Source organism: Trachurus trachurus (genome assembly GCF_905171665.1).
Source record: "Trachurus trachurus genome assembly, chromosome: 4".
Classification (NCBI taxonomy): Eukaryota; Metazoa; Chordata; class Actinopteri; order Carangiformes; family Carangidae; genus Trachurus; species Trachurus trachurus.
Window position 1 is genome coordinate 28,068,579 of NC_139898.1, and position 19,608 is coordinate 28,088,186.

A 19,608-nucleotide genomic window follows, 5' to 3' on the forward strand; every position below is an offset into this window, starting at 1 on the left:
GTCCAGAGAAAAAGTTGCAGAGAAAAATCGACAGGTAACTTTTTACCAGCAGCAGCAGCAGCGGCGGCGCGCGCTCCTGTCCCCCTGTCCTGCCTCTGGCTCTGTGGAGTTTGTTGAAAGTGTGTGAGAGTGTGTGAGAGAGTGAGTGTGAGAGAGAGTGTGAGTGTGTGTGTGTTTTTTTTCTTCCTCTACTCGGGAGAACCCCAACCGAAAAGCTGTTCCTGATGTATAACATGATGGAGACTGAACTGAAGCCCCCGGCTCCCCAGACCAACACGGGGGGCTCGGGCAACACCAACACGCCCGGTGGTGGTGGTGGTGGTGGTGGCGGCGGCGGCACCAACCAGAAAAACAGTCCGGAGCGGGTCAAGAGACCCATGAACGCCTTCATGGTGTGGTCGCGGGGCCAGCGGAGGAAGATGGCCCAGGAGAACCCCAAGATGCACAACTCGGAGATAAGCAAGAGGCTGGGCGCCGAGTGGAAACTTCTGTCGGAGAGCGAGAAGAGACCCTTCATCGACGAGGCGAAGCGGCTGCGGGCCCTGCACATGAAGGAGCACCCGGATTACAAATACCGGCCCCGGCGGAAAACCAAGACCCTCATGAAGAAGGACAAGTACACCTTGCCCGGGGGGCTGCTGGCGCCCGGGGGGAACGGGATGGGCAGCGGGGTCGGCGGCGGGCTGGGCGGCGGGCTGGGCGGCGGCGTCAACCAGCGGATGGACAGCTACGCGGCGCACATGAACGGCTGGGCGACCAACGGCGGCTACGGGATGATGCAGGAGCAGCTGAGCTACCAGCACCCGGGGCTGAACGCGCACAACGCCGGGCAGATGCAGTCCATGCACCGCTACGACATGAGCGCGCTGCAGCAGTACAACAGCATGACGAGCGGCCAGAGCTACATGAACGGCTCCCCGACCTACTCCATGTCCTCCTACTCGCAGCAGCCCACCACCATGACGGCGCTGGGCTCCATGGGGCCCTCCTCGGTGGTCAAGTCCGAGTCCAGCAGCTCCAGCCCGCCCGTCGTCACCTCGTCGTCCCACCGCGGCGGCGTCGCCCCCCCACCCGGCTGCCAGAGCGGAGACCTGAGGGACATGATCAGCATGTACCTGCCCGGCGCCGAGGTGCAGAGCGAGCAGAGCGCCCAGACGCGGCTACACATGTCCGGCCACTACCAGAGCGCAGTGCCGGGGACGACGATCAACGGCACGCTGCCCTTAACACACATGTAAAGAGAGAGAAAGAAAGAGAGAAAGAAAAAGAGAGAAAGAGAAAGCAAAGAGAAAAAAGAGAGGAAAAAGAAACTTTTATAAGAGAAACTGTGGACTACTTAACGTTGGACTATTTTTGTACAGAAAAATTTCGGGGTGGGAAATGTTGTATAGATGAAGTCTCCAGGAAAAAGGACACACACGACTCTTTTTTTTTTGTCTTTCATTTTATTCTAAGGAAGCTCTAGAGGACACGGTAGGAGACCCCCCCCTCCTCCTCTTCCCCCCCACACACCCCACCTCCCCTCCTCCTCCTCCTCCTCTTCACTGGTGGATGAAGTTTGGAAAGTCTAGAAAGTGGGAGTCGCAATCAAATGTTTTATTATTGCAATCACCTTTTGTACAGTATTTATCAAAGAAACATTACAATCAGATGAAATTGTTTGTTAAAACTGCAAAGAGGTTGCATTTTTCTTTTCTTTTTTGTTTTGTTTTGTTTTTATTATTATATATAAAGCAACACTGCCAGTTCTGCAGAAAATATTAAAGGTGAAACAAAAGGCAGAACTGGAGCTCCTTTTATTATGACTGCAAAACATTGGAAAAGAAAAAGGGACATAAAACCAAGCAGGTAATACTGTTTTTTTTTTTTCATTTAAGGTCAATGTTACTAAACATTTTAATTTCTTAAAAAAAAAAAAAAAGATAAGATCCTCTCATATAGGTTGTTAATTTATATTTCCGTCTCCCACTCTTCATCTTGTTAGAGGTTATGACGCTTGTGCTCTTTATTATTTTCTAATTGATTTGTACAATTTCTGTATATTTACTGTGATATTTTAAGTTTTTATTTCAACAGAAAAATTTCATTCCCGTAGTTGTATTTTAAAAATTTTTGTGGCCTGTAAACGCAGAAGCCCCAAAACCAACCACTCCATGTAAATATATATACCGGAACTAATACCATCCTTATAATAATAACAGTTACAGTTTCAGCTGAGTATATTTTTTTTCAATATGCAGTTTGAAATGAATAAATTTTGGAAATTTGGATACTTGAAATTGTTTGAGTTTTGATTTTTATTTTTGTGTGTGTGTTTAGCAGCCAATCACATGTTGAGTTGTCATCTGTTAATTCAACACTTTTTATGAATGTAATGTGTCAGAGTTTAAAAACAAAACAAAACAAAAAAACATATGTATATATATATATATATATAAATGTAAAGGGCGACTCTTAATAGTAATGTGTGCCTTTTTAAACGTTATTGATCACCCTGCAGATTGTGATGCGTCGTGGTTAACCACGTTTCTATTTTCTAGTGCCTGCGGATCATGGCCCCGTCAGAGCCAAAGTTTGTTGCCTGTTTCCTAAAAAGGGGGACGATTTTTCCACCAAAATGTCCAACACCCGCAGGTATAGACTGTCATTTCTCCTCTTCTATAATCAATACATGAGCAGCAGTGCTGTGGAGGCCCAGGTTATATATAGATATATATAGATATACATTTACATAGCCTATATATTATTTTTCTTAAATCAATTTTACTTTTAATTTCTAAAAATGGGATTTTCAGTCTTCTACTGGGCCTGTTGTGGACTGGGACAGAGGGAGGAAGGATCAGACAGCGCTAATATCTATTAACTTATTGATTATTCAACTTATTATTCAGTTATTTCTCTGGAGAGCGTGACTGTGACAGCAGCAGCAGTGCGTGTGTGTGTGTGTATGTGTGAGCTCAGGCCTCAGCTCCTCTTGTCGTTTGCTTTTCATCCAGTCGTTTGTGGTATTTATATTTTTATGTTTCTCTCTCGGACGCTGCAGTGTCGATGTGTAAATGTTCAATTAGGTCTAAACTGGAGGTGCACGAGCCCTCGGAGAGGAAGGAGCCATGCGGGATGCGTTTCTCCTCCCGCGCTGTAATAACTCCACACACTCATACACATTCACACACACACTCACACATATATACACACACACACTCTCATGCCGAGTGTTTTAATGTAATGTTTAATCAAACGGGCTCCGCTGTTTCTCCGTTAACTCTCCGGTTCTCACGGCTCCGGTGTCCGTCGGTGCCGTTAAACAACACACAGCCGCTTCCAAACAATGTTAACATCCCATGATGCATCTCTCTGCCAGCCGAGCCGAGCCGAGCCGGGTCGGGTCAGGTTGGGCCAGGTTGCCCCCCCTCTCTCCCCATCCCCCACCTCCTATAATAATAATCCTCATGATGAGCTAACAGCAGCGCGCTCTGAATTTAACTAACGGTTTTAAATCTGGGAGGTGTGTGTGTGTGTGTGTGTGTGTGTGTGTGTGTGTGTGTGTGTGTGTGTGTGTGTGTGTGTGTGTGTGTGTGTGTGTGTACTACAGAGAGTTAGATTAGGGCCGTTGTGTCTTGCAGGCTGAGTCCCGGGGGAGCAGAGCTCACATTAACCGGTGGATGAATATTTGAAGAGGAAGAAGAAGAAGAGGCCCCTCGGTATTTATCCTCTCTCTCTCTCTCTCTCTCTCTCTCTCTCTCTCTCTCTCTCTCTCTCTCTCTTAGCCGGACATTCACGAGGTCAATGATCGTTGGTTGCCTCATTAATTATTGATCCGAGGCGTCTGAATCGGTTGTTGTAAGAGCCGAGAACAGCGAGTAAAACAAATAGGTTTTAAAAGGTCGAACCAGAGTAGAGACGCTTCTTCTTGAGCTCGTGAACACCGCGCGCGGGCCCCTGCTGCAGGCCCCGGAGGCCCCGCGCCACATTATTATTATCATCTTTTTTCTTTTTTCCTCTCACCCCGACTGAGTCTCTCTTTCAGCTTTGATGTGCACGGTGGGAAAAGGTGTGTGAGTGAGTGGATGCGGAGAATAAATGATGTATTTGAAGATCAACGTGCATTTTGTGTGGAGCAGGATAAAGAGCTGAGGCTTATTTGTAACGGCTGTAGAGGAGCTGGCTTAGGATGGATGGAGGGATGGATGGAGTCACAGTGTTTCTCTCCTCTCACTCTGAAGCTTTTTCACAGCTCGTAGATTTTTATTTTTTATCCTGAGATAATGTTTAAAGTCAAACTCAAATCGTTTCACGTTGCAGATTTTTTTTCTTCCCATTTTCTTAAGCCTAAGAATAAAACTCATCCCCTCCACTGTTTGTGCTGCCCTGCCTGCAGGCCCCGTGAACCTGCTGCAGCACAAACTAAACTAGGACACACGGTAGTAAATGTTCCCTCTGAAAACACTGATATCGCTGCTATCTCGGTAGAAAAATATTAGCCCGCATTTAGCCCCCTGTGCTTTTCCAAAATGTGATTTAATCTCAGAGGCGCTGGAAGCTGCAACCTGCCTGGCGCTGCTGTTCAAACATTAAATAAAGGCGCTGCCACGGCACAAGCACAGAGAATCAGGTGTCTCTCTCTCTCTCTCTGCGTTGGTAAAAAAGAAAAAGAAAAAAGAAGATAAAGCAGAAAGCAGCAGAGGACGGAGGAGCTGTGACGTTTCCACGGCGACTGTTTCTGATTGTTGTGTCGAGACTGAGCAACCAGGTGTGTTCGTTCTGTGTGACATAGGTAGAAAGAAGCTGAGAGGCCCGTTCATCCATCCATCCATCCACCCATCCATCCATCCATCCATCCACCCATCCATCCATCCATCCATCCATCTCCCCTTCTGTCGCTCGCGTGCAGAGTCTGGCTGTCGCAGCTCGAGGATATTTGGACTGCAACAGGTGGTAAGCGCGCGCCTCTGCTTTTTTTTTTTTTTTTTTCTTGCCCCCGGTTTAAAAAAAAAACAGAGAGAGAGAGCGAGAAGCTCCCAGATGTTATCTATGGTAACCTGTGTGTGTGTGTGTGTGTGTGTGTGTGTGTGTGTGTGTGTGTGTGTGTGTGTGTGTGTGTGTGTGTGTGTGTGTGTTGAAGTGTTTCATTACACAGGTGTAAAACAGTAGAAGTTGGTGTTGAGAAGAAGAATCCGCTCCTCACAGATTAAAATATCGTTTTACAGTCTGATCTGATCTGATCTGGGTCACAGCAGCAGCAGCAGCAGCAGCAGCAGCAGCTCCGTTCAGGCCTCAGAGTGAAAAAAAAAGTTTAAAATATGAGTCAATACATTAATAATAATAATGATAATTCATATTAAAGATGGAGGAAGTTGTTGGTCCACAGCTGAAACTGGCCGAGCTCCAAATCCTGTGTTTGTTGTTGAGATTATATGATTTTTAAAATTAGGTCAAATGACCCCCCTCACCCCCTCACCCTCTCTCTCTCTCTCTCTTTCTCTCACACACACTCTCTCACACACACATGGGCAAACAAAACGAGCTTAGCGGCCCTGTAATCCAACGAGAGCCACTTTCCTTTTTCACCATGTTGCGGATAATGAGGAGGAGGAGGAGGAGGAGGGGGGTCATGACGTCACCGGCAGATGAAGCGCTGCTCCTTATGTGTGTGTGTGTGTGTGTGTGTGTGTGTGTGTGTGTGTGTGTGTGTGTGTGTGTGTGTGTGTGTGTGTGTGTGTGTGTGTGTGTGTGTGTGTGTGTGTGTGTGTTTCCGCTGGACACTAAACTTTTTAGCCACAAATAAAATCAAAAACCTTTGAACTTAAATATTTCAGACTAAAGTCCGGACTCACTCGGCCTAAATATTTACGCATTTACGCGTGACGTCACAACATGAAGTTACAGTAATAGTTTCTAAAAACTTTAATTTGACGTTTTTTTTTCTTTTTTTGTGCTCATTATTCTATTTATTATGATTATTATTATTATTATTAAAGATCTTAACTTCAAATCTCCATGACACCATAAAAGACACTTGGCAACAAATCATTATCTGATAATTTCCCAGAGGCAGTTAGTGATTATTATTGATTTATTAATTTGTATAAGCACGCGATTGTATCTAGGGTTTATTTTAATTGCATAAACATGACAAAAAATATTTTATTTGTGGGTTTTCCTGCGTGTGACTGAGCCTGTAAATCACCCTCAATCTTCTTCTTCTCCTCGTTATTATTCTGCAGCCCTGGAGTTTTTTCTTTTCCCCTCAAGTCTCCCGACGTCTCTGCCTCCACCACAGAAACACTGCGAGAATGGTTGAATAGCAAAACTGTCAGAGCAGAGAGCTGTCGTGTGTTTCGACTGCATGTGTGTGTTTCAGTGTGTGTGTGTGTGTTTCAGTGTGTGTGTGTTTCAGTGTGTGTGGAGCGTAGAGGGACTGAATGGCAGCCAGTAGCCTGCTGATCTAGCGCAGGTGCAGAGAAGGGAAGCGGGCGGTGTGTGTGTGTGGAAGGGGGTTTCTCTCTCTCTCTCTCTCTCTCTCTCTCTCTCTCTCTCTCTCTCTCTCTCTCTCTCTCTCTCTCTCTCTCACACGCACACACTCACACACACACGCACGCACACACTCACTCCCATTGAATAGGACCACACACTGACACAGACCAGCATGCCATCAGCCTCGCGCTGCTCTTTGCTTGCATTCTCAGAGGCTCGAGGCCTCTGCGACCCCCCCTTCCCCTCCCCTCTACCACCACCACCACCACCACCACACACCCCCCTCTCCGACCCCCCCCCCCCCCCCCCCCCCCACCCCCCACCTCCCCCTTCTCCTCCCTCCACGTCACCAGCGGCTCGGGCTCCGTTTATCATTCGTGCTCATTGATGCTGACAGCTTTATAGAGGCCGTCATTAAAGGAATGCAGCGGATCAACCAGCACCGAGCAGCAGCAGCAGCAGCAGCAGTTGTTGTTGTCTTATTTGTCTTATTTCTGTTTTTAATGTAACTGTAGTCACAACAAAACACACGCAGCTCAGTCCCGTCCTGTAGTTTCTGACCTTAGCAGCTTCACGAGAGGCTGCTGGGCCTGTAGTGTAGAAACTCTATGCAGCTCAGCCCCACAGGTCGCATTCAGCTACTTTTAACCTTTTTCGTGCAACCTGTCATTGATTCCTAACTTTATACCTTTATGCCATGATCATAAATATGATAAATAGGAAAATGTTTTTTCTTTGGACATTATTTGAGATTTCATAAAGTATAACTGGCCCTAAAATAAAGTTAAAGATGTTTTGTCTATTATCAGTTCTGATAGATAACACGTGTATTAACGCACTGCAGGACAGGAGAAAGTGCAAAGGAGAGGGAGAGGGAGAGAGAGGGGTGGTGGTGGTGGGGGGGGGGTGAGGTATTTTTCTCTGAGAAGAAGAGCCGACAAATAACAATATAAGGCCTTTTGTACTGTAGCCTGTGAGGGACATCCGTTTTCTATCCGAGAATACTGATCTGAGCTCTGCCATGAGCTCATATCTGGAAAGTTAGTGAATGTTAAAAGTGATATTATTCTTCATTTAGCTCATAAAAAATCACAAATCTGATATTCAAACATGATAATAAACCAAAACCGCACTGTTTTTCATTAGTACAAATATAGCCTATCTAATTATAGACTGTTAATTTCCTCCTGTTTTTGTTTTATTATGTGTTTATAATCTAAACATTCAGATTGAAAACCATTAGTTTTATTAGGGCTATTACAGTCACTCTTACAATGGCATGGTGGCTTTTTTTTTTTTTTTCAACGTACAGATTAATTTTCCCTATAGTCAAAAAAAAAAGGGAAAATGCAAGTGTCAATATTGCACATTGTCTTATAACTAATTCGAGTTAATACAGCCATAATGACAGTATAACGGCGCGCTAATTGGCCTTTTTTCCTTCACAACAATGCAGGCAGATCAGCATCTCTTTATTATTTAATAACGTCAAACGCTTGGCTGGCTGTGCTGGCTGCTGAGCTGCTTGGCTGCTGTGGGGAGGAGAGGAGGAGGAGGAGGAGGAGAGGAGGAGGACAATGCAGCTCCAATTCAGGAGCTATATGGTCAGAGGGAGGAGAGGAGCCGCGGCCTTCACGGAGCTGCCAGAATAAAAAAAAAAGCGTCTTTAAATTAAATCGAAATAATAGAGGCGCATTATTTCAAGGTCTTAATTATTTATCTGTTTGTCTCCTCTGGGTGTTTTTATTTTTTGGGGGGTGGGGTAGGGGGGCTGAGCCAGTGCAGGCAGCTTGAAGCAACAGGTGACTGCATGGGAGCGGCAGCTACAAGTGAAAGTGCTGCTGCTGCTGCTGCTGCTGCTGCTGCTGCTCCATGGTCTGCTGCTCCTTTGTTGTCCGGAAATTTGGAGACTGTGTTTACTGATGCCCCTCCTCGGGCCTGGGGAGGAGGAGGAGGAGGAGGAGGAGGAGGAGGAGGAGGAGGAGGAGGAGGAGGGTGAGGGGGCGCTGCATGGGTGAGGAAGGGGAGAGGGCAAAGACGGGGGTGTAATCTGCAGATCCAATATGAGGAGGATGGATCAAATCCACCAGATCCAACAAGGTTTTTTTTTCAATCAGTTCAAATTTAGGATAAAGATAAATCAGGAAAATGAGAAAGTTTGTAATAATAATAATAAAAATAAAACAAATTTGACACAGAAAATAAAATAAAAAACCCACTTGTCTCAGTGATCTCGATACACAACATTAATATTTCTGCGACCTTGCATGGAGCAACAGTTCCTCTGCCTCCAGTGCTGCACGTCGCTGCCCGGGAACAATGTGAGCGGGTTCCCGGGCTGACTGCCACCCATGGCGGCTCCAGGAGGCTGGCAGCCCCGCCGGGGGTGGAGGGGAGCGGAGGATAAGGGAGGGGAGGGGGGTAGGGGAGCGGGTGGGATGAAAGAGAAAACAGGCGATCATTGCTGCAAAACGGTGGAGAGAAACTGGGGTTTTTTCCCACTAACACTAACACACACACACACATACATTTGGCTGATCCGGTCGGCTGAGGCTGAGGCTGAGGCCGAGGCCGGGGTCTGGTGGCCGCGCTGCCCGGCTCACAGCTCCACAGCTCCACAGCTCCGGCACTTGTTGAAAGCCGATCGAGTCTTTGCGTGGGGGAAATCAGAGTTTTTCGTTTCTCTTTGCAACGAAAAGTGTGAACAGATCAACGTCACTGTGAAGCTACGATCGATTTTTTTTTAACATGTAATCAATCAGATCCGTTGGTTTTAATTGTTCCCTGCATCATGCGCTCACAAGCGGTTTGCTTTAATACTTTCACTGTAGTAAAATGTGCAGTTGGATGCGTGTGTGTGTGCGTGTGCGTGTGTGTGTGAAGTGGAGGCAGTTTGGAGGCTTTCACAGATTCCTTGATAGAGAAGGCTGTTGAGCTGATGGGACTGAATCATCATTAACAAGCCAACAGACACAGGAACCCCCCTCCTCTGGTCTCATTTCCCAGCATAGACACTAACCTCTTTCACTCTGTCATCAGCCTGACTCTCTCTCCCTCTCTCCCTCTCTCTCTCCCTCTCTCCCTCCACCGACTCCAGCACACAACAGCACAGGCCATTGTTCCCGGCCCTCCCTCCCCCTGCCTGGCCCCCCGACCCAACTGTTGACCAACAACTCCACTCGCACATTAACGGGGAGAGGGGGGAGAGAGGGAGGGAGAGAGGGGGGCGTCCTATTTTAGAATATGACACATCCAGAAATGTGGCCTGAGAAAAAAAAAAGTGGGTTTGAAGGTGTGGCTGTGTGTATGTGTGTCACAGGCCGGAGGGGAAATAACTCCATAAAAGGTCTGAAATAGATTTAATGTAAAGTAAATAATGTTAAATCTGAAAATAAAATATTATTAGAGTTATTTACAGTGTAATAATAATAATAATAAAAACGCGCGTGTTCTTCCAGTATTATCCAACAGGCCTGTAATAACTGCAGTTAACAGTACATGCGCGTTCACGCTGACGTACAGCACCAGTTTGCGCGTCCGTGCTCATGTGTGCGTGCGTTGCTTTTCAGAATAAAAGCTTTAGAAATGGTGCATGTGCAGCAGTGTAAAAAAAAAAAGCTGAAGGGGGAGGGTGTGTGGGTGTGGGGGGGGGTCCACTCCACAGTCCGCGTGCCTTTCTAGCCCTCGGGGACATGCGCGAGCCTTCTGAATGGATGGATAGTGGAGAAACTGAAAGTGTAAATGCTAGACTATCTATCTATCTATCTATCTATCTATCTATCTATCTATCTATCTATCTATCTATCTATCTATCTATCTATCTATCTATCTATCTATCTATCTATCTACAATAATAATAGTAATAAGGTTTGTTTTTCTCCATGCACAGACCTTTACAGAGTTTTAAATGGTCAATTTACTGGTTCAAACTGAGCAAGTGAAGTTTTGATGAAAGTGGTAAATAATTCACCTAAAGAAGTGATGAAAGCGTCGTAAGGTCAAAGTCGTTTTTCATTAGGAAATTTCACAGATGTAGAAGGAGAAGTAATGAAATTTCAAAGAGCTGCATGAAATAATGATTAAAAGTGTTGAAGAGGGTCGAGGTCTCTCTATAGACTCAGGCTTTAAAACACTTCTACAATACTTTAAAGAGTTGAATCTGTATTGATCAGATGTTTGTAGCTCCGCTGTTGTTGAAACTATAAAACTGTAGATTAATTCATAACAGGATTCACAGTCAGACCATAGAGTTTACAAACTTTGAGTTTACACTGCTGATGTGTAAAAGAAACAAGAGGTTGGTGCATCAGTTTTTTTAGAGGCCACATTTCTGTTTGTGTCACAGACAGGTGTTAATGTGTTTTAAGGACAGTTTCATTTTTTACTCAAAGGATTCATCAACATGACAGCACTTACTTCACACACACATACACACACTATACATATACTATGTAGGCCAAGCTCATCTCTCACACATCCACTCCTCACTTGTGTTTCCTCCTCCTCCTCCTCCTCCTCTCCAGGAATCAGCAGCACATCATCAGATAACTGCTCGCTGGATGAAAGCAGCAGCAGCAGCAGCAGCAGCAGCAGCAGCAGCAGCATCCCTCTAAATGTCATTTGCCAAATGTTTTTGTGTCACGGGCCTCGGCAACAGACGACAACACGCTGATGAATTTAGACCCTTCACCACAGCAGAGATACTGGGCTGTTACAACAAATCATGTTGACACACACACACACACAGAACATCAGCCCAGATTACATTTCTCCAAGTGGAAATGCCATATCTCTTTCAGCCGTGAATTATTCATCTCACCCGGGAACCTCTGCTGCTTTACTTACACTGTCTTGGACTTGTTGGCTAAATGATTTCTCACAGGCACTTAAAACATTTCCGATATGAAGGATCACAGACTTCTTCAAACATCATCTGATAAAAAATTCATCTTTGTTCACACAAGCGAAATAAATTCAACTTAATATGATTGAACTCTCTGATTCTGATATCAGTAAAAGCTGCTACATACACGATCGGTGGTTATTATTATTATTATTATTATTATTAATCTTTAAGATAATAATAATAATAGTGTCATAATAATTAACGCTTTAATGGAATCAGACAGCTCGTCATCTGGCAGATTATACCGTATCTCACATCTTGTAATCTGGCGCACGGCGGCACGGCGGCTCACGGAGAGAGAGAGAGACACTAAATATCTTATACATCAGTTTGTTGTGACTGGTTGCGGCTGATGTGAGTCAAATGCTCGGTGCTCGGTGATGTAATCGTGTGTTAATATATAATCTGCTCTGCTGGGATGTGGTTACAGGATGTTTTTCGCTGCATGGACACGTTCAGTTTGATCATTTCTGCATTTGATCAGATCCTATATAGTATACGACTGCTGCTGCTGCTGCTGCTGCTGCTGCATGAAGAGCAATTTTCTTTTATTGTACGTTTCCAAAAAAAAAAAGAAAAAGAAAAGAAAAAAAAAAAAAAGCCTCCTGGTTCCCAGTCGATCGGGTGGACTGTAGTGTAGATTTCGATTGATTGCATCAGTCACTATCCAGCTATTCTGGAGCTGGTGGTGACTCTGAGGTCTCCCTCTCTCCCTCTCTCCCTCTCTCCCTCTCTCTGCTCTCTCTGACAGAAGCTGTTGTTGAATGGAAGAGTGGCCTCTTTCAGTGTGGGTGTCCCCTCGGGGCCAACTGGGAGAGATAATCAGACAGGACAGTTACTTACAGACACACAGACAGACAGAAACACAGACAGAGAGACAGACAGGCCCGGCCGGCAGATGCAAGTCGGTTTCTCCACTGACTCAGACCGAGACACATTTGGAAGAATTTTTAAATGGGTGCGTTTGTGATTTATACTCGTCCCCCCGTCCCCTGTTCCCCTGTCCCCCCTCCCAGAAACTTTCCCTCAGAACGAGGACCTTTAATTATTATTTTTGTAAAAAATGTTGACAGTTTAACATCATTTTCTCCACTTCTGTGCTGCTTTGAAGTCGACTGTCAGAGCAGCACAGTGAGCTAGTGTCTGCAAAACCCTCAATATCATCTCAAGAGTTGACATAAACTATTAGAAGACTATAAAAGATTAGATTAGATTAGATTAGATTAGATGAGATGAGATGAGAAGGGATTTTAATGTTTCCTCTGAGGAGACTGGGTTCTTGCAGGACTTGAACTTCAAATAAGAGCAGATCAGATTTTTGTACTACCTGTTTCCACATAAATACACACACACACACACACACACACACACACACACACACACACACACACACACACATACAAACAGTACATTATACATTTTAGAGTCCACTGTAAATTGAAAACATTATGGGTAAAGAATTAGTTATTAGTTATTCTTTGTCTCATACTCATATGGTTTTATGAGACATGTCAGACATGAACATAACTTTTTAGATTATAGATTCAAATCTCAAATAAAACCTGCCACAAATGAGGCCTCATTCATAAAACACATGTAGTTTCATCATAATCCTCAGAAGCAGCACTGAAACAATGAGAATATGAAGTGAATGTCTTTAAAATGACCAGTGTACTGTAGCTGTGTTTATAATATCTGTGACGATCCCTTTTAAAATACAGTTTATTTCTCTTTTTTGTTGTTATTTTAGCCTCTCACGCATCACAACAGAGGATACTCCCCAGGAAAGACCAGCCAGACAATACACAACACACAAAAGCTGCAGACTGGATGGACTTATTATCATGTGATATCAGAGAATTAAAAAAAAAAAAAAAAAAAGAGAGAGAGAGGGGAGAGGGGAGAGAAAAAAAAGGATTTTTTTATGATGTAGGTGAGAAAAGGGGGAGAAAAAAAAATCGACTTTATCACTGTTTCGGTCAGTCTTGTATTTCAGGAGATTGCGTGATCACAGTGAGATTCATCTCTGGAAGTTTCCATCGCAGCATTTCATGTGTGTGTGTGTGTGTGTGACAGAGGGAGGGAGGGAGGGAGGGAGGGACATGGCAATATAATATATAGGCCAGAGAGAGGTGGGGGTAAGAGAGGAGGAGGGGGAGGAGGATGGGGGGTGAGGAGGGGGGGAGACAGGGGAGACAGGTCTGGCCTGGGCTGGGTTGGGCAGGTCAGTGCAGCAGCATTTGATTGTAAATAAGAGAGGAGTCAGTTCACACGCCGATCGAGTGACTGCCGGGAACAAGCGAGCCATTTGAATCAGGTGGCTATCTCCCTATCTGAGAGATCAGAGCCCTGTCACCCCCTCCTCCCTCCCTCCCTCCCCCTCCTCACCCCCTCCCTCTGCTCTCGTCATTGTGTGTTGCGCAGTAAGGGACACACACACACACACACACACATGGACTCACAAGTGAAATGACATGTCCCTCCCTGCTGCTGGCTATAAGGGCAGGCAGAGTGGCTGGATGAGATTTCACTGTCTCACGTTAGCGGAGAGGAGAGGAAAGGAAAAGAAGGAGAGGAGGGAAGGAAAGAGGAGAGGAAAAGCCCCCCCCCTCCTACCCGACCCCTTACCCCCCACCCCCCCACAGTGCTTTAACATCCTCAGAGCCGTCCTGTCAACAGAAGTTAACCCAAAACTCACAGTTGCTGTATCAAATGTCTTTATTCACTTTTAATATACAGATAATTCAACATTCAACATGTTCTCAGTGTTAAACTAATGTGCACAACTCATTCTTAGTCAACTTAAGCTCCAACTTACGGTGAGACACTAACAGGCAAAAACACTTGTTTGTTTTTTCATGCACTGATCAATTTTGAGATTTTGGGCTCTTTTTCTTCCTTAACATGTCTTCTTTCAGAAAAGTTGAAAGAAATGGTAGAAAATCCACATTAAGGTGTTTTTATTTTACTTAATTTTGTCTCTATTGTCAGTAGATTTCTCCTAAATTCACCAAAAGTTAGTCTGACCCATGTCATTTCCTCCGTATCCGCAACCAATCGTAAAAGAACGATTTACATTAACAACCTATGGAATTTTACAGTACAAGTCTTAAAAGGCCGTTTTCTCTAAATGAGTTTTTCCTCAGACTCTGAGCTAGAAATCTCCACTTCAGCAGCACTTACAGACACCAAACCTTCCAGTTTCATTTCTGTCTCTATTCTGAAGGTTTTTACAGAGGGGATTGTTGATATATCACTCACACCCTGATTTATACAATATTTTATTCCTAAAAACTTGGCGGAATTTGATTTTTGTTTAGGGCTGGTGACAGTATTTTCTCATTTACAGAGTGATAAAAACAGATATCCAAAATCCCCTCTGTAAAAACTTCTGATTCTAACATGTCAGCAAAATAAAACAAGAATTTTGAAAGGGGCTTTTTCCATTGTTCAGATTTTGGTTCTGGAAATGTATGCAAATTAGTGCATATTTCATCAGATATTGCCTCATTTACACATTTCAACATAAAATTTGACAAAACTTGTAATACAAAAAATATTTGTCTTAATGTAAGTGATAAACTTGTGAAGTGTCATGGTGATATCTGTTAGTTAATTTTTTTTTACCCTATTCACCTGTAGTGTCTCCCCTTAAAGTCGAGATTTAACAACATGGCAAACAGTTCATCTACTGTTGGTTAACCTCATTTAATGTTTAATTCATAAAATGTGTAAAAAAGAACATCGTAAATCTAAATAGGAGGCGGAAATATTCAGTTTGCAGTGATGTGAAAGAGCGAATGTTTGGCTTTTATTGGATCATTAATAACAATTTATCAACTAGAATAAGTGAGTGAATTCATTTACACATCTAATGCCTCCATTCACTTTGACCGTGACTCTGTGAGACACCAGAGCCTGGTTGTAATAATAAAGGCCCATTAGAAGTGGATCAAATAAAACACACACACACACACACACATACACAGACAGGCCCTCATATGTTTTTTATGTTGCGTCTTGACAACGACCCCCAGGGGAGGCGATGATGTGTGACAGCTGCTGCCTGTTCATATTGATTAACTGACAGCCGGGATCACTTACCGACTTAACCGACTGACGGAGCTGGAGCCTGCGACGCCACCCTGAGGGACGGTTTAGGGACCGTGTTTTAGCCCCGGGTGCCACCTAACCCCCCTCACCCCCCCCTCCTCCCTCCTCCTCCTCCTTTGGCCTCCTGCACTTCATCATGTTCACGGCCGCCGCTTTAATGTGTGAACATCATCTCTGCCCCACTGTGACCCACCCTGCAGCAGGGCGCACATTAGACCGCTCTGTTGTGTTTCATTGCTGACGCTCAGACGATCAATACGATTTGTACAATTTGCAGCTCAAGCTCAGATTAGGTCGTCATGACGCGCGGAAGACGAGGAGGAGGAGGAGGGGGCGAAAATGTGATTTAAACAGATGTTAGCAAATAAGTGAGTGAGAGATTAAACAAACTGTAAGAACACATGTTGTTAACCAGCCATTTTCTTTAACATGTATTAGAATAGACACAGTAAACTATATAATAATTCAAAGCACGGTGGAAAAAAACCCATTAGAATAGTTTATAATAAAGAAAAAAAACAACCAAAAAGGCGGAATATTAGATAGAAGAAACAAAACTGTGACAAAATGTGTCTGAACAGGATGAAACAGGGACATTTTGGGACATGACAAACAAAACAAAAACATGAGAATATCAGATAACAGACTGATTCTGGATGTAGCGGCAGATTTATACCAGAGGTCACTGGTTCCTGCTCACATGAAGGATTTCACCGCTCCATGAGAACGAGCTGTTCAAGAATGTGGAGCTGTGCAAATTAAAAGCTCCGCTGGCCAACTATTTTGAATTATTTGAATGATTTTGTTTGGAAAAAGGACATTAGGACCCCCCATCCTCTTCCCCTCCTTTCCCTCCTCCCTTCAGAGCCGCCTGCTGGGTCCCAGCTTCTTGTTGATGGAGGTGAATAGTTTATAAAAAGATTTTAGCAACCGCCTTCAGTTTGAAAGCACCACAATAGTTTTTATTCTGTTGAAACTGAGTTGGTTTGTAGGTTGTCGAGACATCACAGGACAGTGTGTGACAGATCAAGAGAGGAGTGGGAATCACCAGATGCCCAATGATATTATTATAACCTTTATTTAAACTCGGAAATATATTGAGGAGCAATCACTCACTTACAATATAACCGAGACAAAACATAAAAAGGTTTGAAACATACAAGCATAGATACATTGAACACAGAGAAGTCTAGTTAAAAACAGGAGCAGTTGCAGGTGAGAATAAGATGCAGTTATGGATTTAAATCGTCCTAATAATAAAAAGTGTGGTAAATTGCAGATGGTTTTGCAGAGTGGTCCAGGTTGCAGGTGCAACAGAGGGAACCTGCAGTGTGAGCCAGTCCTTTGACTGTGTATGATAGAGATTTGCATTAAAAGATACTAAAGAGATACAATATTACCACAATTTTCAAGCCACAATATGATAAAATTGCTTTTTTCTGATACCATATTGTGATACGTTGTGATTTATCACCACTACTGATCATGTCCCGAATAGGAAAACATGAAGTTGTCAGTCTGTTCATCTCATTTAAATCATATTTATTCTTGTAGAATGATTTTAAAGCAGATCCACTGACCAACACGGCCACATAGTCCAGTGTTTTAATACTAAAAAACTTCAATTTGTATTTGTAACTTATAGAATTTAAGATTGAAACCTGGCGTCCGTGAATCGATGCAGTATTGACACAATATTGCAATACTGTCCTGGAGACTGAAGATGAGAGGGATAGGACAGGGTGTGAGACAAGCTAAGACTTAACTGGACGTGGCGAGAAAAGATGTATAGATCAAGATGGGACAGAATGATATTTTAGGGGATGAGTGGCTGGTTAACAGGATGGGACATCTCTGATTTTTGTTTTTATAGTTTGTCAGCAAAGCAAAAGATTAAAATAGAAACTAACACAAGACAAAAAAAAGAAAGAAACAATGAATAACAAGGAAACCAAAGTGCGGTGATAAAGAAAAGGCAGCAGAGAGAAGAGTGCATTTAAAAAATCATTCATTTAATACATTTTATTTTCCTAAAAGATAAAGATGTGACCATACGACAGAGCAGGACGGTCCAGGTCTGTGTAACTCAAAATCGTGGCCTATTCTCTTCAATCTGGCAGAATTTGATATTGGTACTGCTAAAATTTCCAGAGTTATTGGGCCTTTTATTTTGCTGTCCATCCAAAAAAGCACTGTGAAACCAAGGGAAAGTGCAGTATCTGCAGCTAATACCAAGCCGAAGTGCAGTATCTGCACCAAAACCAAGGCAAAAATGCAGTATCTGCCATAAAACGGTCAAAATTGGTCAGAAAGACAAACTACAAAATACATTTAATGCAGTCCACCTTTATCTAATCAATTATAGACTTGGTAGTTATTCATAATTTGATGCTTAAAAAAGAAAAACACAAAAAGCTGTTTTTCTCAGTTTGGCATTTTTACAGATACTGCACTTTGCCTTTGTAGGGCAGAGTTGGTGACTTTTTAGCTGCTGCGTACGTACGTAGAGTGGTGTGGGCAGGGGGGCGTGGCCTCGGGAACGAGCCAGGTGAAGCTGAGCCGATGAGCACAGATTAAAAGTGGAGATTGATCGATCAGCTCAGTGAGCGGGGGCTGGTGAGTGAGTGACAGCAGCTCGCCTCGGGACACAAACATGAAGGCTATTGATTCAGAGTCGTCTTCTATCTCTTAATTGCTCTTCTCAAGTCAACGCTGTCAAACATTCACAATCACACACACACACACACACACACACACACACATGAGATGATGATAGACCTTGTTCCTTTAACTCCTTTAGTCTCTCTCTCAAACACACAAACACACTCACACACACTCGCACTGTGTTGGTGAGCGGACTCTTGATGTGTGCGAGCAGGAATGACCCCGGGCCGTGTTTCCTAACGGGCCTGCAGGATGTTTTAGCAGCGAGGAGGGAGGTTTCTATACGGCACTTTGAAGGAAGCTATTAACCATAAAATGTCACGAGTTGAGTCTTTTACAGCTGATACTGAAGTGAAGCCTGAAGAGGTTCACGCAAAAAAAACAACTAAAAACACCACACACTGGAGCTGTGAAGTTAACTTTTCCCTTTTTAATGCGTGGCCGTCAGCGATAAACAGTGTTTCTTTGCACACCGCTCAATGCTGCAATAACTCATTTGGACTTGGATGCGGTTGCTATGGAGAAGATGAGATATGCCATTGCTATATAGTTATAATAAGTTCTCCAGATTCTTCCAAAATGACACTGATGTCTCAAGGAAAAAGAGAGAATGTGTGAAATGAGGAACGGACTAATAACCACATGTTTTTATGGTGAAAAGACAAAAAACCTTGAGCGGATGAACGATGGACAGGAGAAGGAGGTGGTGTGATGTTGTAACCTCGTCTGCTGGAAACTCAGTCTATAAGCAGCTGATTTGTTTTCTGTAACTGCATCTGTTAGTTTTTTATGCAATATGGAAACGTTAATTTAAATATGCAGCACTCACAGCACCAGGTATTTATATATTATTATTTCATAAAGGCTTGAAGTGCAGATTTAAGTGATGGGTAAAAAGTTGCACCTTTGCTTTGAGCTGTTGCCAAGATGGCGTCGGCATATCAGCTCACTCTCAGCTTCACCCAGTCTTATATAAAATGCTTTAACTCGGGTACAAGTATCTACCAGGAAATGACTTAAGAAGAAGACGTTGAAATAAACTTTTAACTAATAACTGAACTTTATTGTCGCTTCTCCATAGTAAAAAGAAAAAAGTAAAATGGTGTCTCTATCCATTCATTCTCTTATCTAACATCTGAGGAAGAGCCGATGGTGTCCGAAACGTCATGTAGCTTTGATAAATTATTGCATTGGAGCTCCTTTGGTGTTGCGGACTTTTCTCTACCTTTAAGTCAGCAACTATAGGATGTGCTTGCTGTTTGTTACTTATCTTTTGCTTCTTCATAGTAAAACATCATATTTAGGCTTCCCACATCATCTTCAACATAAAATTCAAAGGCTGACCCCGCTATGAGATAATAACAGAACGTTGCGAGACAGAGTTGTTTTTCCAGGTAAATTCACGCAAAACCGCTGATGCGCGTTCCCATCGGGGTCAGTTTTTCAGCAAG

General features: G+C 43.7%; 2 protein-coding genes across 2 annotated transcripts in view; one reads left to right on the forward strand and one right to left on the reverse strand.

The window, feature by feature from the left end:
* LOC310985214 (transmembrane protein 69-like) overlaps nucleotides 1-19,608 on the reverse strand; it is a 397,249-nt gene that overhangs the window by 210,099 nt on the left and 167,542 nt on the right. The window lies entirely within an intron of this gene.
* Nucleotides 225-1,238, forward strand: sox2 (SRY-box transcription factor 2; the record flags this gene model as incomplete). The annotated part of the gene is made up of 1 exon (XM_083969709.1): nucleotides 225-1,238. One exon carries the CDS (start codon nucleotides 225-227, stop codon nucleotides 1,236-1,238), a length of 1,014 nt encoding a protein of 337 aa, XP_083825835.1.